At 41.6% G+C, this 26,897-nt stretch overlaps 1 protein-coding gene across 2 annotated transcripts in view; it reads right to left on the bottom strand.

The window, feature by feature from the left end:
- MAST4 (microtubule associated serine/threonine kinase family member 4) overlaps positions 1-24,228 on the bottom strand; it is a 161,474-nt gene extending 137,246 nt beyond the window's left edge. The window contains exon 1 of one of the 2 annotated variants that reach the window (XM_027100962.1): positions 23,696-24,228. In XM_027100962.1, coding sequence (XP_026956763.1) covers positions 23,696-23,787 — 92 coding nt within the window. In that variant the 5' untranslated portion in view covers positions 23,788-24,228. The remainder of the gene's footprint in view (positions 1-23,695) is intronic. The other variant, XM_027100963.1, reaches the window with a different exon arrangement.
- Positions 24,229-26,897: the final 2,669 nt, after the last annotated feature.

Raw genomic sequence — 26,897 nt, forward strand, 5'->3', positions numbered from 1 at the left:
ATTTGTCTTTCTTAGCATAGGAAACTATCAATAAAACAAAAAGGCCACCTACTGAATGGGAGAAGATATTTGCAAATGATATATCTGATAAGGAGTTTATACCCAAAATACAGAAAGAATTGAACATCAAGAAAACAAACAGCTTGATTGAAAAATGGACAGAGGATCTGAATAGATATTTTTCCAAGGAAGACATACAGATGGTCAACAGGCAAATGAAAAGATGCTCACCGTCACTAACCATGAGGGAAATGCAAATCAAAACCACAGTGAGATACCCCCTTACACCTGTCAGAATGGCCATCATCAAAAAGACAACAAATAAGAGTTGGAGAGGATGTGGAGAAAAGGGAACCCTTGTGCACTGTTGGTAGGATGTAAATTGGTGCAACCACTATGGAAAACGGTATGGAGATTCTTCAAAAATTTTTAAAAGAACTATCATATGATCCAGCAATTCCACTCCTGGCTATTTATCCAAAGAAAACAAAAACACTAATTCGAAAAAATATAGCATTTCTATGCTCATTGTAGCATTATTTACAATAGTCAAGATATGGACTGTATACAGCACAGGGAACTATACCTTTAAGAAAACAATCTAAAAAAGGATATATATATATATATATATATATATCAGTGTGCTGCACACCTGAAACTAACATTGTAAATCAACTATACTTTGATGAAAATAAAAAATATGGAAGCGACCCAACCTCAGTGCCCATCAATAGATAATAAAGAAGATGTGATTACATATATATATATGCACCATAAAAAAGAATGAAATCTTGCCATCTGTGACAACATAGATGGTCCCCAATATACTTTTTTAAAAATAAATTTATTTATTTATTTATTTTTGGCTGCGTTGGGTCTTTGTTGCTGCATGCGGGCTTCCTCTGGTTGCAGCGGGTGGGGGCTACTCTTTGTTGAGGTGCACGGGCTTCTAATTACAGTGGCTTCTCTTTGGTGCAGAACACGGGCTCTAGGTATGCAGGATGCAGTAGTTGTGGCACGTGGGCTCAGCAGTTGTGGCTCACGGTCTTAGTTGCTCTGCAGCATATGGGATCTTCCTGGACCAGGGCTTGAACCCATGTCCCCTGCATTGGCAGGTGGATTCTTAACCACTGTGCCACCAGAGAAGTCCCCTATACTTTTAACTCTAAGGAAAATTCCAGAATTACCATGAAACTTCAGTAGTTATGGCTTCTCCTATGACCAAAGAAACTTAGATCTCAAACACTATTCCAAAGTAAAGGAAAACACACATGTCTATGGAAAAGATAAATACATGGTTCTGTGGCTTGTCCTGCATAGAAAACACTACCTAAACCATCTACGAATCATCTCCATTTTGCTTGGGAAAAGACAGGGCCCAAAAGATTAGATTCAGTCCCTGGGTCTAGGCAGCTCTAAATACTTGAGACTCCCGGAAGAGAAATACTCAACACTAAGTAACTTTGGCGCTTGCCATTAATCTTTCTGTGGATGACTCTCAATCCCCAACCTGGAACTCCTTCCTAGTTCCAGACTCTTGTATCCAACAGTCAGCTGCACATCTCCACGTGGCTGTCTACAGAAGCTCCAATTCAGTGAGTCCCCAACTGAAATGATCATCATTACCCAACCTGCCCTGCTTCCTGTGTCTCCAATTTCAGGGATTGGTACCATTACCCAACAGCCTAAAGCAGAAATAAAGGCACAAACCCTTTGGCCTTCCTCACTCTAATCACTCAACTGGTTATCTGGTCCTGTGGGTTTCATCTCCCTTCACCCTCACAGCCCCCAACCTGGTCATGGTATCATCACCATCTCTGACCTGGAAGCTTGCTGAAGCATGCTCTAACTGAACTCCCAGCCACCTCCTTGTCCAATTCCAACTCATCCTCCACTGCCAGAAATCTTCCCAATGGGCAAAGGTGATCTTATCACTGCTCTGTGTAAAACCCTTCAGTGGTTGGTTCCTCTTGCTCACAGGGTAAATTCCAGGCTTCTAATTATCACTCTCATCAAATATTTCAACTCTCGCTCCAAGGTCTCTTTGCATGGAATATTCTCTTCCATCTTTCACTAACTAACCAAACTGCTTAACTTTCCTGAAAGCCCACTCTCTGTTACATGTCCCTGAGATGCTCTCAAAACTCTTTGTATTCCCACCACCACAACATGGCTAAGAGTGGGTAAGCACAGATATATAATCACACACAGGGTTGTAAATTCTTTTTCATCCTTTGTGTCTTCCTCTCCCTCTACCCACCCCACTGCATTCCCCATGAAACTGCAAGCTTTCAAGAGGGCTGGAAACACCTGCCTCCTTCACCATTGCCTCCCTAGCACAATGCCTGAAATAAAGAAGGTGCTCAGCTATTATTTACTGAATTCATGAACAAAGAGATGCAGACGATGGAGAGCAGACTGCACCCAGCTCCACAGTCCAAGCCTCATCTCCCAAGTGAAACCTCCCCTGCTTTCAGCACATCTTAAACTCAGAAGTCACCACGACAATAGATCTGACACTAAGGGGTGGCTTCCATGAAGTAAGGATGTTTCATACCTGAAGTGCTTAAAACAAACTGGGAGTCAAACAACTCCTTCATCCAACTCTCTATTCACTGACAATCCATAAACCTTCTTTGGCCCAAAAACTCCCATGCAGAAAAGGCTTATCATTCTTAGGGAGTGTAGAGCTTCTACTTTCCATGCTGATAGGTCAAGTTTTTATTTGGAATGATCTAAAGAAAAATAGAAAGAGGTTCCCTCATCTTTCACGCAGGTCTATGGGTAGAGGCAACTATGCATTCAGGCACCATATCTAAGAGCCCATTACTAAATAGGGTTTCCTTTTGGAGTTATACCATTAGCCCATACAGACCCCGTGATGTACACAACACATATGCATTCATCTGTGGGTGTGTACAGGGATATGCATACAGCCAGAGTTAACTATGCTTCCATGGCACAGTTGGGACTCTGATGAGAATAAAGCATACATGTATGAGCTACTGGTCAAGAAAGATATATTTTACTTTGTTTTTGTTAATAACTATACATTTCAATGAGTTCTGTACTACAAAGAAATGTGAACAGTAGTCAAACCATCTATCTTAGTACAACATTAAAGTAAAAAACTGCTATATTCTATACTAATTATCTGAATTATATCATTAAATATGTAGATAAATATCCTTACACTTCTTCGGGCAATAACTCTGATAATTTACAATAATTATGTAAACATTCCTTCCTGATGAAGATAACTTTTAATAATCTTATGTACCAACATTAAAATAGGATATATTATAGTTATTCTACTTTTCATATTTAACATGATCTATTTGCATTTTCACAAATAAAGGCAACTGGCTAATTTAAACCCAATTTCTTTTCACAGGGAGTTCATTTGCATTCGCATTCAGAATTAAAATATAAGGTGAAGTCCAAAGATAAGGAGGGAAGGAGCCCTTACCATCCACATCTGTGTCAACTCCGCGAGTCACTGAAAAATGATGGATTGTTTTTCTCATCTCTTTTGAACATAATTCTGTGGTCTCAAGTATTACAGGAGGGAAAAATGTGCCTACGGGGCTATGATTTACAATTATTCTGTTTCATGCTGATTAGCATAAACGACCATGATAGAAAATTGCATGCAAACCCTAGAAGTCAATAAAAGATATTGATCCACAGCAACACCTGAAGGAGGAAAATTTCTTACTACCTATGCCTCAAGCTTCCTACCTAATTTGGTAGAGGATCTTTTAACCTGAAAATGAGTCCACATTTAAAAAGCATTTTTATGGTCACATGAATTACCTTTCACACAAGTAAATGGACAAATCAAATCACAACACTTTGCTCCACTCCTAGGTCTATTAGCCTAAGAGTTTGAACCCAGATTAATGCAGAGGCATTTATAATGCAACTGCAAAGCCAAAAAGAATCTCCCTTTCCATTTGCAACCAATATTGTGAAATGATGCTGAATTAGGCAAGTGGTGTAACATGTAAAAGCATTTATAGTTCTCTTCCCCCCCGCAAAAATAATTTTCTCTCCAAAATGCAAAGTTGAAGGGGGTAGGTAGGTAATGAGAAGAAATGACTTCCATTTTCTGAAAGAATCAGGATGAATTTTGCTTGCCACTCCTCTTATGTAGAACATACTTAGACCTTCATGATTAAAACCCTTAGAAAGTCTAGGAAAGAAAACAACTTCAAGACAAGTAAATGAGAAGTGTTTTATCACTACTATTCCTTAACTTCTTTTTATTTCAAAGATCTTACTTTCCAGCTGGGCAATACAATTCCAGTCTGGTAAGTAGGTAGGCGCAGCACACGATTTCTGTGTGTTCATGCCCTACTTAATTAGGGGAAGACGTGTGGTTATGACAAAGAGATGGTGATGCTCTGATGGCAAGATGCTGGAAGATACAGGTTCCTCTAATGTAAGTAAAGGACACAGCTTAATACACATAGAACAGGGATACAGTCGCATTCCCACAAGCCCTGGTTTTTGGGTCCCTCCAAAGGGAAACGACCAGGGTGACAACTGTTTCTACCACTCCCATGTTATTGTTTCCTGAGCTTCCTAGCTACGTGCTAAATAAAAGCAACATATGAAACACAGGGAATTTCTCACTGTTTACTTATCAGGTAATTACTAGGTGAATCAAAGGTTACTTTTCTGGCATAACATCCCCTTAATTATGCCAGCGCCCCAAATCAGTGTTCTGATAAACTCAAGAGGCCATCTGGGTCAGCCTTTCTCTGTACTACTAGAGTCTAAGCTGCCAGGGATGGCAGTGAGCTTCTGGATCTAGCTATTCCTGACCTCCACAGAATCCATGGACATCTAAGAGATCTATGAATAGAATTTAATGGGTCTACAAACTTGGACTGTTTTGTGGTTTTTCACTAACCACAAACTGAAATGTATCATTTCCTTCGTGTACATTCACAGCATTAGCGTTCCTTTTGATTTTGTTGTCAATAGAAATCACATATGTTTTCATATCGTGGTACAGTTGCTGCAGATACATTAAAAAATCATTTATACTCATTACCACTTCAAAATTATGGTAGTTAGTAGACCCACCTCTAGATCTTGATATCTGATGTGCTAGTAAAGAATGACAAAAATCCCCAATTTCTAATGTTTTCATGATGACTTCCATATAACTGGCTTCCTTTATAATTCTATACATTTTATTTTATGCACTTAAAAACATTATTCAGAAAAGTGGTTCAAAGGCTTCACCATACTGCCAACGGAATCCAGGATTTTAAAAACAGGTAAGCAGTAGAGGGCCCAGGAAATCTTGCTAACATCACACAGCTTGTTGGTGGCAGAAATGTGACTAGAAACAAGATCCCGTAACTTCATTGCTCGTAGAGTCCTTTACAGCTGCGGCTTGAAATGACCCAAGTGTGGTCACGTGCCACCATGTAATTGTTGGCTTCTCAAAGATCCTCCTACAAATGTCTAACTAGATCAAGGCCCAGAGACTGTAGTTTGCTGCGAAAGATGAGGGATATTTGCTGAAAGCCAGATCTATCACACAGAAGTTTTTCTAAGACTTTTATCTCACTCTTTTTCCAGAGACTGAAGTCACAGCTCTGAGCATGGATTGAAGCTGAGCTGTAAGAAAATATATACGCAATGGAATATGGAACACAGAACACTCATAAATCCTTTAGAATATCTGTTGAACCTTCGTATTCACGAGAATCCCTAATCTCCACACAGGACATTTCTAATTGAATGATGCCCTTGCTCTATTCAGTCTAGTCCCCACAAACTTTGTATGCCATCTATGAGGTGGCATTTAGGTGATTCCAGGTGTTCGTCAATAGCATACTTTGTACCAAAGGGTAGATATGGCTGTTTATCGGTGGTCATTGATGAGCCCGCCAAGTACTAGCTGAGGGAGGGGAAATTACCAAACTCAAAAAAAGCTAGTGCTGCCCAAGGTCACAGTATGGAGACTCAATCTTATTTCACACACAAATCAGATCAATTGAAGATGGAAATGCATAATACATTAGACAGTTTCAAACCTTGATAAAAGTAGACCTTGGAATGTGCATTAACAGCAGTTTGCAATAAATAATGTTTCACATTTGAACGTTAAATGTGTTGAGGAGAGAAAACAAATAAAAAAAATTATCCAATTGCTTTCCTGAAATATTGATGACAGCACCGTAAAAGTTCAGAGCAGTAATAAAACTCCAGGAGTTATTTGCTCCTAGAACAGTGTCTTTTACCCTATACCTCGCCTCTGCTGCCGCCTCCCTCTAATTCCCAAGTTCCACAGAAGGAATTTTGATTCTTTTAGAAGCTTTTCATCCTAAAGCATATGCAATGTTCATTCCAGACCTGAATCTGGCGATGATATACCCTCCTGTCATTTTTTTTTTTTTTTTTTTTGCTAGAGAAAATATGGAACACCAGACCGCCAACCTAGCAATAATGTACCATGTGATATGAGAGTCACAAACTTGGAAGGAACCTCAAGTAGACATAAAAGTTACTTGGCACTATGTATCAAAATTCATAAACATGTTCACGTCTCTTTGGCCTAGAAATCTCTATTGTGGGAATTTATCCTAAGGAAATAGCTCCAAAAGACAGAAAAAGCTGTATGCTCGGATATGCTCACTGTGGAGTGCTTTCATTCAATAACCCTTTATTAAGTGCCTATTATGTACCAGGCACTAGGCTGGAACAAAGTCTGTTCTTCACGGCATTCACAATCAGCTGGGAATTCAGAGAAGTATACACAGAATTATGACATGTTGGGAAAAATGCTAACGGGCCTGTACAGAAGCACTAGAAACACTAAAATGTGCTGGAATAGGAAGGCAAAGAGTCAAGGAGGACTTTACAAAATCTTAGATAATGCTTTTAAAATTTATTCCCAATGTTATTTTTAAAGACACAGGGAATGTTAAAATGTTTTAAAAATCCCTTTACTATTCTGAAAAAATTTCCTCAATACTTTTTTTTTTTTTTCCTCGATACACAGGCCTCTCACTGTTGTAGCCTCTCCCGTTGTGGAGCACAGGCTCCGGACATGCAGGCTCAGCGGCCATGGCTCACGGGCCCAGCCGCTCAGCGGCATGTGGGATCTTCCCAGACCGGGGCACGAACCCGCGTCCCCTGCATCGGCAGGCAGACTCTCAACCACTGCGCCACCAGGGAAGCCCCTCAATACATTTTTAAAAATAAAAAATAACAAGAAAGCCTAACAGCCCTTAAGAGCTTTTAGAGGCCCTCAATCTTTCTCTCAACCACATGTGGGAGGTGGGGTGTAGCCATCGATTGCTAAGTCCTCACTGGGCACATGCCACCAGTCTATTCCCGTCTTAGTCTTCTATCACACACCAGGGTGTACCTCATCAAAACTGCGGAAGAACCCTGAGTTCATTTGGCTTAAAACACAAAACAAAATAAGCCCCAAATTTTATCACTCCTGTGAGAACTTTCTCTTTCAAACAGCCCAGGGTCGCTGCAGAAAACTCCTGCTGTAGGAATCAAGAAGGTCCTTTGCTAAAGACAGCATTTATAATGTGTTATGATTTTTAGTGTATTTAGAAATGAAAACCATTCCACGGTTTGAGGGGCTGTGTTGGGAAACTCTTGAAGAAGTATAGGTTGGACACACCTACTAATTCATTGGGAGAAATAATTCAAACGAAATTGGACATGCTGCAATCTAAAGAGCAATGACTTTATTTACACTTGGATTAGAGAAAACTCTCTTCCTGTAACATGCACGACACCCAGTGCAAGTCCAGGCACGCTATATCCACATCAGGGCGTGGGAGCCATGGAGGTGCCTCTCTCAGCATGTTCTGGCCTGAGTCATGGCTCAAGGTTTGGCCATACTCCAGAGGTGGGCAGGGGCTTTAGAAGAATCCCTAGAGAAGGCCACCCCAGAACCGCCTTTCTTTAAAGAGTGACTACAGGAAAAGACTGCACTTGAAATAATCCATGGGAACAAGGTGAAATGAACATTTATTGAGTGCCTATAGTTGCGAGGCATTGCCCTAGGCCCCGGTTTGGCAAAGATTTTCTGTAGAGGGCCAGATAGTACAGTACATGTTTTTGGCTTTGCAGGCCAGAGTCTCATGTTACAACTACTGGATTATACTGTTGTAGTACCAGCAGCCATAGATAATATCTAACTGAACTGGGGTGGCTGAGTTCTAATAAAGCTTTATGTATAAAAACAAGTGATAGGCTGGATTTGGCCTATAGAATGTATCTTGTCTATCCCCGATCTAAATGTTTTACAATTTATCTTATTTAAGGCACAAAAAAAGATCTGTTGGCTATTCTTCCTACTTAAAGATGAGGAAACCAAGTATTAGAGGTAAGTTTACCTGCCGAAATCACACGTCTAGTTTGTCACAGAGTCAGAATTCCAACCAAGGTCTCCCTGCCCCAAAGTCTGAACTCTTTCTACTATAGGAACGGGGTCTGTTAGGATAAATACAGATAAGGAAGAACAGCCAATGTGAAGGAAAGAGAAAAAAAAGTCAAGTCTAAATCCTTTCTTTCATTTAACATTAACCAATCTATGCCCGACTATGACAGCAAAAATGCTGGTAAACAGAGTTACAGGTAAAACATTCCTCCCAAGAGAAGCTTCTGGAATATTCAGTACTGAACTCCTTCATAACCATAAGGGAAAAGGAAGCAAATTCTGTATTATAATGTGTCAGATTATGGCAAAGCTATAAGGTAGTCACACTCCTAGAATTCCAAACCGTCCTGAGAGGATTTTGTAAAATAACCTCACTGATATTCACATATTCAGTAATTCATTCATTCCATGCCCAGACAGCACACTTTATTATAAGTGCTTAAAAAAAGGACATGGTACTTGGTACTTCAGGAACTTTGAGTTGGAGGCAACACACAGCTCTAAATAGTTAATTACCTGTTGATATCAATTGCCACTGAGTATAGGGGTGATGCACCCAGGTCAAATCAAGAGGAAACAGGCAATAAATATGAGTGTGCTTCTTCTCCTGGTTGAACCTTATTCAAGGTTCTCCCTCCTTTTATTCCCCTTGAGAAATGAAAGATTCTGTTTTTAACACCGTTGTCCTAATTTGGAACCTGGAGACCAGGTTCCAAATTGCTCACTAGCTTGAAACTTTGGTACCTAAGCATCAACTTCCTCATCTTACAATGAGGGGGGTGGACTAGATGTTTCTGAAGCCTCTTCCAAGTTAAGGCTTCTATGAATCAGTTTCTTAAAATATGATTCTGTAATGTCCAACTTAAAACAAAGGACCCTGGATGAAACTTAGATGTCCAGATATTTTAATCCATGACATAGGGTTTTTACATCCTTTGAGTAAGAAAAAGTTTCCATTTCTAAAACCACCTCCCTTAAAAAGAAAGTGTCACTTAGAGAGTTGCACAATTTAGTTCTGAAAATTAAATGATGATTTTCCCCAAAGGACAGAGGGGAAAGGAAAATGTGGAGCAGATGGATTCATTGTTCCCCTATGGAGAAAAAATATTTCTACACCTTGCAAAAATATATTAATTGGCCTGCCATCTGGCAAGCCTGCTCACACACATAAGGGATAAAGTTTAGATCTTGAGGTTTAACATTTAAGCCTGTGGGGAGATGTTAATTGGAATCTGAGTTAGCAGGAATATTTTTAAAGGGAACATTTCAAAAGAGATCTGAATATAGGGGGAAAAAAACAGAACCTAAAATGTGAGACCATCCAAGGTGACATCACAGGTGTCCATGGCCTCACTCCCACTCTGCACACCAGTGAGCCGGTGTGGACACTCCCACAGTTAGGTGAAGCTGTGCATTAGCAGGGCAGCTTTCACAGCATGATTCTGAATGCTTCCCCACAACTTTACAAACAACCCCCTACCCATACCTTCTTGTACATTACAAATATTTTTCAAAATTTCTGGAAATCTTACCATTGTAAAGGTGGGTGTTTAAAAGAACCTCTTTAAGGGAAAAAGAAAACTCATCAAACAGGAGGTTCAATAAAATATGAGTTTTGTGGTGTGTACATGCACATGTGTGTGCACACATACGCCCAGAAAAAAACATGTGGAAGGATAACCCCATATTTTTCATAGTGGTTGTATCTGAGCACTAGAATTTGGGGTGGTTTTTTTTACGGCTGTTCATATTTTCTCCATTCTTTGTCTTAGGCATAAGTTTAAAATTTTCTTCTCAAAGCTATATACATTCGACTGAAATTAAAATATAATGAAAATCATGAAAAGACATGATAACTTATTTTACAAAGCAAATGAAGTATCTTGACTTTATCTTTTGTAAAATGCATGTGTTGGTCTGTCTTCACTTGCGCTGAAAAACTCCATGCTTCCTTCTGGATCTCTATATTTTCCAACAACCATAGTCAATGTCTTAAATTACACGGCTTCCAAGTCTTCCACCTCATGGCTCTGTTTCCTTCCCCAATAAACAACCCCAAATTATTTATAACCATTTCCTGCTAGTAGAATTTGTTTATCTGGTTTCTTAAAACTTCTTCACCTATGTAGCATCAAAGAGGCTATTATACAGTAAGACTGGACCACGCAATTTAGGTAGTTTAAGCTTCTCTTTCGAGTATCTCATTCTGATGCCTTTTCCTGGTACCTACTTGACATTACCAACCATGGAATCAAACTATGTGTTAACCATCTTCCTCATCAAAATGATTTTTTAAAAGGATGACACAATGTAACACCGTATCCTGGCTGGCATCCTGGAATAGGAAAAGGACACTGGGGCACAACTAGGCAAAACATAATAAAATATGGAGCTAATTTTTAAAAGGCAGGGGGTGGACAAGGGAGAGCAAAACAAAACATCTTATTCTAATCCTTTATTAGCATTATCAAACAACCAAAAAGTACCTAAAACTTTCTAAGGTTTCTAAGTTTCTTAAGTTTCTAAAACTTTCTATAACCTAATTGTGGTGATAATTTGTCAAAATTCACAGAACTGCTCACTTATAAAGGATATGTAATATACTTTACATGCAAGGATACATACATATGTATGTAAACTGTATCTTCATAAACCGTATCCTTTACATACAAGGATACATACATATGTATGTAAACTGTATCTTCATAAACCGTGTCAAAAACAAAACAAAACAAAACAAAGCACATCTAGCTGCCTGGACTTTTTCTAGCGTGAGTAAATTAAAGTGATAAACCCTGTGTCAGTACGAATCTGGATTAGTGGCCGTGAAAAACACCTTCTTCAATATTTAAAAAAGAGCACCTGAAGGAAAGACTTTTTTTACTCCATCCTTAGTAAGGAGCAGCCATTTCTCAAAAGCAGCTCACATACTGCACCACTGAGAGCTAAGACATGGCCAGTGAAGGATTTTTGTGGTTTAGAGAATTCTGGATGCAATGTTTACGCCTTTTGCATGTTGTAGATTGTTCATATTTTATTCTCATACAATTGTTTTAAGCATAGCAAAGCAGTCTTAGTTCTCTAAATACAATGATCTTCACAGAGTCTTAAATACTTAAATATGTATTTAAGTCTCATCAAACATCTCTCTAAAAATGTAGTTAGCATTAGCATATCTGTAGTTAGCATTAGCACATTCAAGAGAAATTATTGTAGTTTTAAAACGTGAAGAAGCCTGTAAGCAATTCAGCTCTAAAATCCCAACAGCTCTTTCCTGACATTCACACTGTACTGCCATGTAAGATGCAAGAACTTTTGTCCCTTCTATGAAATGAACTATATGCTCTACTACAAGATCAGCAAGGATTTTGAGATGAGTGCATAATAAATACACTCACGTGAATGCGCAGGATTTCATAATACGTAGAGAGAAATCTCAGCAAAATAAGCACGGGTGCAGTGTAGTGTTATTTATTCAAAAGGCCTGTAAGATAGCAGCTATTCAGAGCTACACCATAAGTGAAACCTCAATTTCAAAAGCACAAGCCCACTCAAACACCATTATAAACTGTGATACTTTACTGATGGGGAAATTACAGGAGAATACATATACAATTTCCACTAATGGGAAAGAGAATCAGCAGGTGGCATTTTAAAACAAAGTAAAACCTACGTCTGTTTTTCACTCTCTTCCCTCAGACAGCAGGTGGCATTTCTATAGCAGAGATCAAGATTATCAGCGCTCAATGTTCCACAAATACCTTTGAATTGCCAGGAGGCTGCTGTGTGATAAAAATTAAGTGACTAAAATCTTACTTTACAAATATTATTTTTAATAATTAGAATGTTGTTGGAGCTGTATTTCCTTTGGAGGTAGGGCAGTGCAGTTACATCTTTATCTGGATTTACCATGTACTACTGGTAATTTGGGGACAATTAATTAACTTCTCTAAGCCTCAATTTTTTCATCTGTATAACAGGTATTACATATACCATTAAATGAGACAACATACACCAAACGACCTCAACAGATATTCTTCCTCTCCCTCCTCCTGTGCTGATGTTGGTAGATCTCCTACTGGTTATTACACGTTACCGTAATTATCTGTCAGCATCACTGTCTAACCCCACTAGATTGAGCTACTTGAACAAAAGGACCATGTCATATATATCTTTGTTTCCCAGGTGATAATCATAGACCTGGTCACATAAAAGGTACTCAATAAATATGTGGTACACAAATGAATAAATAAGGCAATGCGATAAATCCACAGGCTTTGCCCACAGAAGTCAGACAGAGTCAAACTAGGTTATTAGGTTATCAGGTTTCAGAAGGCGATTCAGCCTCATCCACGAGCCACAAAGCAGGAAGCAGGATCACACAAAGATACATAACTCATAAACAAGCCCCTCCAAGTATCTTTTAATGTAATCAACTTCCCATGTTTCAGAGGTTAATCCCTCTTGGCTTCTGGTTTCTCTATTTTTTGGCCCAGTTTATAAACATTTGCCTTCTCTTTAGTGCTTTTAAGGCAGCCAAAGACAAGGAATTGAAAGAGAAGCTGCATGGCCTTCAGGACTGGGGGCTGCCCCCTCTCAATCCAATCCCTAATACATCTTATGACTAGAAGGCAAAAACAAAACAAAGCAAAGCAAACCAAAATCATTCCAGTCTAGCATGCCTTAACATAGAGTTTAAGATATATATACACACCTGGAACTTCCCAACAAAATCCATAAATGTTGGGCCATGAATCCCCTCCAAACATGTTAGTTTCTTATTAAATAGATTTGAAATCAAACCTGTTAAGTGGCTGAAGGAGCAGCTACAAGCCACTGCTTGTGGGACACACCTAAAAGAATGGAAGGTTTGAAAAGCGAAGCTTGTTTCCTCGGCTCCAGGCTGGGCATTTCACTTACATGGGAACTAGAAAACTGGCTTAAAATGAGAACTATAATCTTTCTGGAACAATAGGTCATGACGAGCTTCCTTAATGCCAAAATAAGTGTTCAGAAGTGACTTCTGCTAACTGAAAGAAAGTGTAAAGGGCATATATATTTACTCTGGCTTGAATACAACATTTCTGAATATGTCTATCAGTGCCAAGAGTCAGAACACTTTTCTTTATGGATTTCAAACCTGGGACCCATTAAATGGAGTGTTTGTGTTCCTCCTGAGGAATGCCATCAGAAAGTTGCATCATATTAATATCTAACCAGTGCAAGTATTTGTACCTTTTGATCCCAAGATCACCCTAGGTCTTACATAAAAAGGTAGAATAATTTTAAGGTTAAGTCTCAGAAGGTAAAATAAACCACAATTTCTCTTGTTTAAAGAGTTGTTTTGTTTTTTTAAAGAAGCCATCAAATGATAAGTAATCAATAACAATTTCAGAGAAAACTGAAGTCTGCCTGCCAAGAGGGCATCTTGGCAGTAGCGATGCTGGTAAAAATGACATCAAAATCACTAAGATCCAAGAACTGCACTGAAGGAAGCAGAGCTCTGATCTTGAGCCTGGATTCCTATGTTAAGGAGGCTTATAGAAACCACTATTGATTTTTCACCTTAAAAATCCTAGCTTTCGGGCTTCCCTGGTGGTGCAGTGGTTGAGAGTCCGTCTGCTGATGCAGGGGACATGGGTTCATGCAGCGGTCCGGGAAGATCCCACATGCCGCGGAGCGGTTGGGCCCGTGAGCCATGGCCACTGAGCCTGCGCGTCCGGAGCCTGTGCTCCGCAATGGGAGAGGCCACAACAGTGAGAGGCCCGCGTACCGCAAAAAAAAAAAAAAAAAAAAAAAAAAAAAAAAAAATCCTAGTTTTCCATGGCTAACTTATCTAAAATTGACAGGAGTCATCTATTGAGAAAGAACGGTACATACAAAGTTCACAGGTCATATAGTAAAAATGAGGTAACTTTTATTCCTTATTAATTCTGTGGTCCAAACATCTAACCCCAGATATCAAATCCTAAAACATACAGGAAATTATAATTCGTAAACATACTGGCTCATTTTGCAGAATCCTCATCAACAACTATGACCTAAAGCACCCCTGAACTATCCCATACTCTACCTGTCCCACCATGGCCATTTGAATCAAAAATTAAAAATTCCTTTGCTTGGGGACCTATCGTTTATGGAAAATGCAAATTCACAGTCATCCATTCAACCTGCCAAGTCAGGTGAGTGTGCCTATCAGCTGTCTTGCCACCTGTCTGCCCTTTGGAGCAGTTAAGCAAGGGTAGGCTAATTTTACAGTGAACTATTTTTTGGATTCGCAAGTAATCTGTGTTTATATACGTGGGTCTAGAATGCAGAATACCAAGAGGATAAAATTAACCTTTGCCTAGAAAAATAAACTATCTGACGTGGCTTCTATATCTCCAATGCTCAGTGTCTGACGTAGGTAATCTACTGGGAAAAGTCTTCAATTTTTGTATCAGAAATCTTGACATTAGCCAAGTGAAAGTAATATTTGTACAGGAGTTATATCTCAAGTTCCAAGATCAACAAGCCACTCCAGATCAGACTTAAGAAATAACATTACATAATGGTCACTTAATGGCCATTGTTTTACAGTGACAAAGGTTTCATTTACCGTATTTCCTAGAGTGCTTTATTCAGCTAGCAGCTTTTCCCATGACAAACATACTTTTTCCCCTTAACCCCTTCATCTACCTGTAAAAGTAAAACATTTAATAACTATAATTTCTAATTAAAAGATACCCATCATATAGCACTTTAAAAGATAGGAATGTTAAAGGGACATCGGTGATTTTTACGCAAGCCACAGGTTCAGTGATATTCTTCAGATCTAGTGGTTAAGAAATCTGGCAGTGGCTAGATGATGTAATAGTGACTCTCAAGAGAGATGTCGTAAGGTCCAAGTCAGGGTCCTGAGACATCACATGCAGTGTAATGTTTAAAATTAGACAGAATAAAGCACGGCAAGAACAGCTTCAGCAAACACTCACAGGGCAAAATGGGCCTGGTGGATCCATCAGTTTTCCTCCCTTTCTGATTCTACTACCCTAGGAGACTTCACCAAGTTTCACCCGTTCCTCATTCCCTCCACCCAGATGATTCACTCAGAACCTAAAACATTATCTCCAAAAGCTATCTCCTATATGAATTTCCATGTCAGGTTAGAAAGTTTCCAAAGACATGGAGCTCCATATATATATATAGATAGATAGATACATAGAGATTAAATAGAGAGATATATATATATGGATTTTGCCTGCAATTAGTTTCCCAAGAAACCCCAAACTGTAACAAAATCAGAATCACTGATAAATGTAAATTCCAAAGTCAGCAGATTGTAGAAAGTCCCCAGGTTCTATAATAAAGCAAGTGATGGAGGAGCTTAAGATAAGATAAACATTAATGACTGTCTATTCTTCTTACCAATCTACTTTACCTTCAAATGCTGATCAAAGCCTAAATCCTCTGCTTGGGCCTTTTTTCTTTAAAACAAAACAACATGATGTTTCAGTTTGATATTGCTATAATTACCTCTCTAACAAACATATCCAATAACGATTAGTGTAGCTAAAACTCCCACTGGTCTTCTCATGCTATTAATAAGATTTAAGGTCAATATTTTCAGAATTTAAAGCCAAGTTCACAAGGGAACTTTCCTAACTACCAAGATAGAGGACAGAAAATAAAGTATCAGAACAAGTATTAATAACCACATGAACTTTTTATTTAGAGATATTCCTCTAGTTACAAAAGGTGCCACAGGTCACAAAAACCAAGTGTACTGCTCAATCGATATCCAAGGCTTCTACCAACAGAGGTTGACTTTGCTTTTAATAAATAGTTTTACACACACCCTGTGCCTACTTTCATCCAGGTAGCCCCAGGACCATTTTATTATCTTGGATCTCCTATTAACTTTCAAAGGGATTACTCAGTTACCGTGATGTCACTCCCAAATGACTAGGTTACACGTAGTGAAGACAGCTCAGATTAAAAATAGCTTTGTGCGGGCTTACTCACACTGAGAGCTGGGTGTGCTGGAGAGTGAGACAGGGGTTCAGAGCCTCTAGTCCTGAGCTCCCTGAGAAACCAGCCTATTTCCATCTCAACCTACACAAGGAGGACTCTCCCAAAGTCTTCCGAATAAAGCCCTACCCCAAGCCTTCTCTTCCATGAGCTGTCTCCACACAGGGGAGATTTCTCAACCCCAGCGACTGTCAGTTTTTAGCCCAGAAGGCAGATGGATGGTCTCTATCTTGAGGCTTACGATTCCCCTATTTTAAAAGTATCACTTGGGCTTCTGATAACAGGATACAGGCGTAAAGAGAAGCAAACAGAGCCATAAAAACATATAACGTTCACCCCCCTCACTGTGAACTTACTGACACACATATACCCCTTCCAGTGTCAACCAGGTAGAGCAACGAATAGCCCATGCGTCCCCAGGGAGCATATGCTCCCCATTCTAAAGCTTTGTTTTTAATGGACTTCTTTTGAAATCTACTTTTTAAGGTCTCACACATTTTTCTCTCTCATTCCTTTCCTCCTCCCTCTTTCTGCTTCTCTCTCCCCTCACAAAAGACCTACAACTTCAGGGACAAAACAAATGATCTGTCATCTCCTGTTGTAAACCTCCCGCTAGAAGCTTGAAGCAATATTTCTGAGATGTGCTTATTCCGGCTCACATCCTTCGTGTCTGGCCAGCCTGAAGACCCGGAGAACACGCTGCTCCGGTGTGGGGCAGCCAGGCTCTGCACACAAGTCACTCAGAGAGCTGCTGGGAGCTCCTAACCTGGGGTCTCCACGTTCTCCTCTCCCTCAGGGGTCTCCCTTATTAGGCTGGGGGAGGGGTGCAGGAGTGAGAGCCTTAGGCACCAGTGCCGATGTCAGAGCTAACTAGAGACAAGATGGGAGGATGACAAGAGGAGAGGACGGAAGGGCGCGCCCCGCAGTGATGGGCAGGCCTGTCCCACCTGCGGAAAATGCAGTGCAGAGCATGAAGACAGAAAGATGAAAGGAAGCAGTTACGAAACAGGCCTCGGCAAAGCAAGGAGTGGGAGGAAAACGGGTGCAAAGACTCGGGGAGGGGCAGAGCCTGCAGGTCAGGTGTAGAGAGGATGAGAGCATGGATGTGAGCGCCAGGTTTCAGCCACTTGTGGAATAGGCTTGAGGGGCGGGGCGGACAGCGTACCCTCCCTCCATCTGTACTTGGCTCAGATTCAGGCTCAGGCAGAGTCAACGAGGGGGCAGGTAGGAGCTAGAGACCCTCAGCAGAGCAGCTCCAACTGTAAACATGTCAGAAAGCAGATACTCAGGAGACTGGGGAAAGAACTTGAGCTTCCAGAGGGGAGGGGAAAGGAAGCTGTCATTGCCTGTCTGGGTGATGAAGCGGACAGTAAAGTGAGCAACACTGAGTAAGGGGATATGATTCAGGGAGGAGGGCTGACGGGCCAGCTGCGAATGTGCAGAGGCTGGTACACAAGGATGTGTGGCTGCTGTGCTTAGCTACCCACAGAGGGAGGGGTGCCACCCATGGTCTCCAATGCCTCGCTTACTTCACTCCTGCTTTCCTGGCTCCTCCCGCCGCCCTGAGCCCACCCCTCTGCTGCCGGGGTTCACGCTGAAGTCACCAGGACTCCCCAGTCGTCAGACACAACGCACACCACGGTTCATCTCCGTGGAGCGGTAGTTGATCATTCTGTCGGGATCTCTGTGAGAACACTCTGCCAGCTTCCTTCCCTCTTACGGGACTCTCCTCCACGTCTCCCTTCCAGTTCCTATCTGCATCTCTGCCCACTCCTTAAATGGGGCATCTTTACCTCTCCCACAGATTAATCTAACATATTTCTCATGGTCCTAATGAGGACTCCCAAGCCTCTTATCTCTGGTCCAGCCTCCTTGAGTGCCCTGGACCTACCATCCAGCTGCCTGCCTTGAGGCTCGCTCTTTCTTGCCGCAGAGCCTTGGCTGTTCCCAGATGCCTGCTCCCAAAGTCTTCCCGCCAACGGCTCTTTCTCATCCTTTAGATCTCTTGAATATTACCTCTTCAAAGACCTTCCCCGACCACACGATCTAAAGTAGTCCCCGCACTGTCACTCTCTCTTCTCAGCTCTTGCTTACAGCCTTCAGAACACAGTGACCACCACTTGACTTATTTAGATGTTGGTTTATTTGTGAGGCCCAAGCATTCTGTCTGGTTTACCTCTATATCCCTGGCCCAGCACAGGACACTGGTGCTGTACCAGCAATGAAGGAATGGAAGCTCCACGGTACTCAGCACACAACAGGTGCTCAATAAATGTGGATGAAGGAGCCTCTGGGGACACAAGGGGCGAGTACAAGTACTTGTGTCTTGTATGTACAGGTGATTCTCCATTTCCCTGGTTCCCCAAGTAAAAACCCCCAGGGCCATTGTGGTATCTTTCTTCATCCCTCAGAGCCAATAGCTCATCACCTTCTCCCAATTTTATATCCTTAATATCTCTCAAGGCGTAATCTCACCACATTCTTTGCTCAGGCCTGCAAAACCCTTTAGAAAGGCTACCGCAATAACTTATTCATTGGTTTCGAGGTCCCACCCTCTCTTCTCAGACCTAAACTCCCCAAGTGCTGCTAGACATGTCTCTCTCCCACTGGATAAAGGCCAAGCTCCCACAAATACCAAGTGTCTCAACGCTCCTCCTCAGTCATTATCCACTACTCATCCCCTTGTTGTAATGACAGTAACCGTATTAATAGTTGGAGTTCATTAAGGCTTTTCGATGTGAGTCATTGCATTAAGCATTTTATACATATGAACATATTTTAATCTTTACACCAATCCTATGAGACAAGTAATTTACTTGTCCCTACTTTATAGACAGAGCAACTGAAGTCCAAAGAAGGTAACTTACTCAGTATACAATATCACAGAGTTAAGATTCGAACTCAGGTAAACTGGCTTCAGATCAACCCTCTTAACCATTGTGCTCTATTATGTAGCCCCTTTAAACTTTATGCTTCAGCAGTACCGAGTTATGCTTCTGGTTCTTTATGCTCCAGCAATACTGAGCTATGTATAATCCCTTGAACTCTGCTGTTGCCAAGGCCTCCATGCCTTCGTACACACCATTTCTTTCACTTCCTGGGAAGGCCTTGTCTTCCTGTCTGATAAATACCAATGTACCCTTCAAAACCTCCCCAAGGTTTTCTATCTGGTGCATCTCCCGGCTCCTTTGTACCTGGTAAATACTTCCTGATTGCCCTGGTTTGCAATGATTCATCTGCATGTCTTCACTGAAGGCATGCCTATGGCTTTCAGCTTTGGGTAACAGTGCCCAGGCAAACAACAGATGCTCAATAAACGTGGATTTAACTGGGCTTTCTGTAAAAGGGGTAAGCACGGGTTAACCAATATCTAACATGCCAAGGCAGGAGAGAAGCATATTCCATGCTTTTTAAAGACATATATTCATGCTCAAAACAAAAGAAAAACTCACCAAACACTACAGATGTTTCTGAAGAGAAGATGCAGTGTGCATAAAAATTCAATGCCTTCTGACAACTACAGCAGTTAAAGATCCCTGAATGTACCTGCTGTTCATTGTAACTGCTGAGTAATGTGAATTTAGCAAAAAACAAAGCAAAACCAAAATAACCTTTTATCCCAAGGTTCTCAGAAAAATACATCTGGAACCTTTCTCAAAGTGATGAACTGAGTCACAAACTACCCAATGGCCTGGGTAGGATTGTACTGACTTAGGTGTCACTGAGGTTTGGACATTATCACTTAAGTCCAAAGAAAACATGACAGATTTCTGACCACTGAGGTTAAAAATCAAGCATCTTCTAGAGTCTCTAGACTTCAACGAAACTAAAAGCGCACTTCAGAACTAAGCAGCAACATTTATAAATCAATGGTAGTCCTTTCTTCACAGTGAGACATAGAGGAGATAGAAGTCAAAGAGAAGTCGGATCCCTTCTGCCTCGAAAATTTTAATCCAACGGGAAAGGAAAAGATGTTACAAACAAATAGTAACAAAAAGCAGGCAAACTAATTCCCATCCTGCCTTGCAAGGGGATCCTGAAGTGAACGGAGAATCCGCAGGTCTATGAAACTCACAGCCTCTAAAACATGCGATTCTTACTTCAGTTTAAAACAACACATTTTCGTTTAAATACCCTGTTTATTCAGCCTAGATTTTTGTCCCTCAGAGCAGCAGGTGAATGGCTGTATTGAGACTACCTTGAGGAAATGAAGGAGGGGGAGAGGTAGGCCAAGCCCATCATAAAAAAGGAACCATTACCAATGGAAATGTGAGCTTTACAGCAAAACATCCGACAAAGTCAGTGTGCCTCCAGACAACCCAGCGTCTGCCGCAGTCCAAGCAAAAAGGAATGAAGGCAACAACATGATCATCGTTGGGACGCAGCACAAGTAAGCCAGGCTTTCTGTGCATCAGGACCTGTTTAAGAGTCTAGGCCTGAGAGTCAGTCTGTAGGTGCCTTTCCCCAAGAACTCAGGGAGTTATGGGCCCATGCAGGGCTTTGAGGTGGAAGAGAAACCTTAAAAGTGTTCCCATGAGAGGGCAAACCAAACAACCAGAGCCATGCTAAACTGGCAAGGCAGATGCGATGCAGCAAAACCCCAAAGTCCTCTGTGTTGGCAATTTCTACCATGATACAGATTTAAGGGAAGAGTCTGAAACCATTCAGCCTCTCTTTTGTCTAAGTGGTACCAAACATCCTATCCCTAGGAGCTCCAAGATGCTCACTCACAGGCTCAAAGCTGGATTTTACTCTTTGACAGACGCAAGAAGCTGATATAAAGAAAAGGTTATGATGAAGTCCTCTGGATTACAATGTAATCAGAACAAGTAGCTGGGATAAAATATGCAAAATGAATGATCTGTCGAACAAAGTCAGCAAATGTGCAGAGAAGCAGCCAGGCTTGGGCAGGAGAGCTGTTCCAAGGGCCCAGGTACGTCCAGCTGAGGATGAGGGCAGGGCACCCTCACCTGGACAGTGGGCACACCCTCAGGGAAGCTGGCAAAAGCATCGGGCTACTTGGGAAAGGAGAGGTCCTTTTAAAAGGGCAGATTTAGGGAAACTGATCAGTGCTGTAAGAAACAGGGTTAATGTGGCACTTAGAGGAGGAAAAGGATGTAGAGCAGTTAAGGGAGGTCACAGAAGGGGAAGAGTCATACTATAAGCATACACTTCATGTCCTTACGAAAGGACGCAGAGCCAGAACAGATCACTGTATAATAAGAGAAAGCAATGGCCACGTACACTGACCCGGAGAGAGGGACACCTGCCCGTCACCTTCCTGAATCTACCTAATACATAGAAGGCAGTTCCAGCCCTGTGAGACCTGTAAGTAGATGTATCTAGAGATGATCTTCAGGATATATATTTCCAAACTCCATGAATCTAGGAAATCCCAAATAACAAACAGGCTGTGACAACCTCTACTCTGAGACGGGAGGGAAGAAATTCCACCTCCCTCTCTGTATCACTAAACTGAAGATACGGGCCCATGACTTGGGGAATGGACACAGCCCTCCCACACCCTCATTTGGTTGGGAGGAATCCAAGTTCCTTCAGAACCCAGGCTCTCAGCCAGTGTGAGCTGTCTAAAATGGAGTGCTCTGGGCTGGATAGATACTGCCCAAAGGCCATGGTCAGACCAGCCTGAGAATTTTTTATGGATTTGACTCAATAATACTATCAAACAGGTAGGTGCGGGGAAGAAAGATTCCAGATGCTTTTCAGTTTCAGACACATGGGTGTGATGCCAGAGCAGACTTATCTTCCCAAGAAGTGGTTCTAGGTGAGAGTAGCAGCTGCATCACCGCCAGGGCTACGTCACTCAGACATATTTAAGGGCTCGTGACAAAGAAGTTATAGGATTTACTGCCATGAGGAGTAGGGACCTGGTTCAGGAACAGTAAGTATCTCTTCAACTGATTCGTTGTTTGGGGGGTTTGGTGCACGGATGACACAGCCTGTTAAAAAATGACCAATACCAAAAGAGTGTCTCTGAACATTATAGCAGAAAAGCACAGCCACCTTATTTAAAAGACACAACTTTAGAATCATATGGTTTAGTGGGACTAATATTGTTCAAGTTGCATTAAAAGCTAAGTATAACTTAAAAATCGACGCAATCATGCTCTCTCTCTCTCTCTCTCTCTGAGACACATACACACAAACACACACACACGTTTGTTTGTGTATGTATAAACAGCATGTGTCAGGGTATTCCAGGACGCTTCTGAAAATTAAGAAATACCATGAGAAATGTCAAATGCAAACACTACTAAGTTTTCCAAAGCATTATGTATTTGCACTTATGCTACAAAAAGTTACTGGTATAACCAAACAGAATGAACCATCTTCCTGTGTTCTTTAAACACTGGAACATAGAGATGACTCTACCAATCTGATAGCCAAGCATCCTGTTTGACTGCATGCACCTTTGCCCTCGTGCACGTTCACGTGTATGTTCAGGGCGAGTTTCGAAGAAAAACAAAGAATCTATATTTACACAACTCAAAGGGTGTGCCCCTCTAAAACCAAAATCATGCCACCTGTCTGTGCTGGACACACATGTGGAGAGAGAAGAAACACCTGCTTTAAAATCATTTTCTCTCACCCAAGTGTCAGCAACTAACTCTCAACTGTCTTTCACTTGTGGCATGAGCTTCACCTTGATTTTAAAATCTTTCTTCTTTTCACCTGTTCTAACAAATACATGTTACAAAATGAAAAGGCCAGTCTACTTTTAGAAATAAATGTCAGCAAATCAATTTTTTAAAATGCAAAGTTATGCAGACGTTTCTCTTTAAGCAGACAATATGAAACAGACAAGCTTGAGCTATCTTTGAATCGTACATTTGCATCGTATAAAGGTTAAATATTTCATAGAGGGAAGCATCTGAAAGGCTCTACACAGAGTAACAGAAGCTCCACCGCCTGAGTGAATGAAACGGATAAATGATCAGATCAAAGAGAGGGAAAAAGTATCTCCTCCCCCTTCCCTTCTCTCCCCACCACTCACAACTCGAGGTCTGACTCTCCACATTTCTGAAGAACTCCGAAAAGCACATTCATCAGCGTGACCCAGGAAAACCACAGAGGAGGCAACACCTGAACCAGGGCCCCCCAGCAGAGTATAAACTTTTCAAACTGTAACCCAATCAACAAAACCCCAGTTGCTAAGGGGGCCCAGGCAGCCGGGCAGCCTCCTAAGCCAAAGCATTCATTCCCTCTCCAGGCTAAAAGGACCCCCAAGTTTTTTACCTTTGTGTTCGCCGAAGCCTGTTCCCACTCCTCAAATGAGGCATAGTAAAGTTTGAGAGCACAGTCCAAAAATTTGGGTCAGACATATCCATTTCTTTCTCGCTTCAATTCACTGTAGGTTCAAGGCCATAAGACCAAAACGGAGGGAGGAGGGGGAAAAAAAAAGACAAAAAAGATCCCAATTATCTACTCACTGCCTCCAGAGGAAACGTGCTGCGAACTGTGATCTCAAGAACAACTTGGAGCGTGAGTGAGAAGTACCCGTCCTAGCCTTTAATCAACACACAGCTATTTCTCCAAGGTTCAGGAAACTTGTTTCCTCCTGGGTTTGCCCTCTCCTGGTCAGCCTTGGCCAGCTATAAACAGTAATTACAAGAGTTGGGCCGTGCGTTAGGCTCAAAATGTTGTCTGTGTGTGATTCAGTCCAAGGTACTTTGTCATCTGTTTGGCAGATACCATTTGCAGCTCCTGCGGGGGGGTGGGGATGGGCAGGGGAGAGGACTAGTTTAAGTCTTTGGTTCCGGGAGGCTGGCGCTTATCAGCAAAACCATTCAACATCCGAACATGCCCAGTGCTGAGCTTCCTCTCGGTATCTACATACAAGGAAAGGAATGTAAATGGAAAAAGCTCCTCTTCTTCGCCCCTCCTCGGAAAACGGAAACTTAAAAGCACTTATAGAAAGCTGGCCTGTTGGCGGACTCCAGCCGGACACCTTTGTGCAGCCTCAGCGGGAAGGGGCCAGGCGGCGGGACCGGTCCCCACCGCAGACACTCCCCATAGGAGCGGGGCCTCATGGGAAAGGGAGCAGACGGGACCGGTGCGTGAGCCCAGGAGGACTGGGACACCCTAGCATCTCCCGCCGCCGCGCCCCCAGCGCGGAGCCCCTGGTGGATCGGTCCCTCCAAAGAAATTAAACCCAGCGCGATCCGGAACCCGGTGGAGAGTGCACAGCGCACACCTGGAGGCTGATGCGTGATTCACTGAAGACTGGATCACCAGGAAAACACTCCAAGAAAGTCAGTAATGGCTCTGCCGAGGGACGCTGTTTGTCGTGTAGGAAAAGCACGCCGAGGGAATGCCACACTCACCTAAAACCTCAGTAAACTTTATTTTTGAGTTTACATCCATTTGATGAATTGCTACAGCGCACACCTGTCTGGCTTCACCCTATCTAGGGACTGGTCAACCACTACCTGTGAAGATACGACCTGGCACTTAGTTAACCAATGCTAGAATCATTTTCCTGCCATGAGTGTTAAGACTTTGAAAGGAAGGAATGAAGGGGAGGTTGAACCAATGTTACAGTTATTCATTTTGAAGAAAACCACAGGATTCCAATAACTCCCCAAACCCACCAATGCTTATGATTAAGTATATAAAGAAAACACTAGAATTTAAATTAGCTACTTTAATCTGGTGTAATATGTCAAGAGATAATAAATTTTAAAAAAATGTTTAATCAAAAATAACGTTTTAAAAATGGTTTAGTTCAATCAGTAAATACTGGGAACAAACTTGCTTATAGAAAGATAAGGGTGAGGAGAAAGGGGATGGGGGGTCAGCTGAGAAGGGATGGGGCTAAACAAAGAACAGGAGTCTACTTTGAGATGCTCTTTAATCCTGGGGACCCCCAGAAATATTTTCACCCCAAGCACTCTAAGAATTTCTGATGGGCCTCCTCAGATCCTTGAAATCTACAAAGGTAGACAAAGAAGACAATATTTTCTCAATTTTACATGGCAAAATACACTTCACCAGATACTTAGGGACTTGGTCCAATATTTTTTGCCCCATACTAAGCCATGTCTTCTCTTAAAAAAATGCTTTTAAATATCCAAAAAAGTATTTTTTAGAGGCTGACACAAAGATAGTACCATACTCCAGAGCAGAGCTTCCCAACCTCTGCACTGTTGACATTTTAGGCTGGATGATTTTTTGTTTGGAGGACCGTCCTGTGCATTGCAGCCTCCATGATCACTCCCCAATAGATGCCAGTGGTGATCGTCAATAATGTCTACAGACATTGCCAAATGTTCCTTGGGGGTGCAGAATTGCTCCTGGTTGAGAACCACCACTCTAGATAAAGGCCTTCTCTGAGATAGGTAGTATAGAGCATTGCTTAAGAGCAAGAATCTTGGGTTTGAATTCTGCATCCAACACTTACTGTGACCTTAAGCAAGTCACCTAATGTCTGCCCATTTTCCCTGTTTTTATGGGGTCCATGATAGGACCAACCTCTAAGAGGTTCACACACATAAATGAGATGACATACATAAAGCCCTTCATGCAGTGTCTAGAGCACGACGCACATAAATGTTGGCAGTATGCAGAAGCTAAGAGAATACCATGCAGAGAGATGCAAGACTGGAGCAGAGGGCATCCTACATCATACTCTCTACTTTCGTGGCACTCTGAAGATGCCTCTACAGGGGTGCTGGTCACACTGTATTACAATTGACTGTTTACTGCTGCCTTTCCTGTTAGTCTATGAGCTTCCTCAAGGCTAAAGTCATGTTTTATTGATCTCTGTACTTCTACAAGCTGACAGTTCCTGATTTATGTAAGCATTCAAGACATGTTTTTTGAAAGGAGATACTTCAGATGCTCAGGTATCTACTCTTTCTTTCAAGATGCCCTGAAATTTATCTGTTTTAGCCGGTCAATTGAGTATCTCAAAGAATCCTGAATTTTTAAGAATCCCAGGAGGATATTTTTAAACTCTAAAGACTTTCTCTTATTGATTCATTTTAATCTATATTCTGTAACTGGAAACAGAAGTGTTAGGCTAACATTCTTCGGGTCTTAACATGGCTTTAAGAAATGTCACAACCAAATCCAGGGGAAACTCTCTTTGAATCCTACCCCCTACCCCATCCCCAAAGATAAGCCCAGGGAAAAATTTTTGTGCTCACTCTTTAGGTATCCAGATAATTACATATCAGAGGCTGCTCAGAGCAGAACAATGAAGCTGGTGAAAGGGGACTTGAAAGTGTGCTATATAAACTGTGGGTTGAAGGAACTCTGGTGAATGTGGAAAAGAAAAGATTTAGGGAACAAGCAACAGCTGTCCTTGAATACTGAAATAACTACCATGTGGAAGGACCTTCAAATGCAAAGATGAAAAAGGCTGAAACAACAAGGAAGGACTTCCTGTGTGGGTGTTTGAGGAGAGGTAAACTGCAGTGATACAGTGAGTGAGAGT

This window comes from Aethalodelphis obliquidens, unplaced genomic scaffold (assembly GCF_003676395.1).
Source record: "Aethalodelphis obliquidens isolate GAN/ISIS:26980383/991018 unplaced genomic scaffold, ASM367639v1 scaffold4, whole genome shotgun sequence".
In the NCBI taxonomy this organism is placed as follows: Eukaryota; Metazoa; Chordata; class Mammalia; order Artiodactyla; family Delphinidae; genus Aethalodelphis; species Aethalodelphis obliquidens.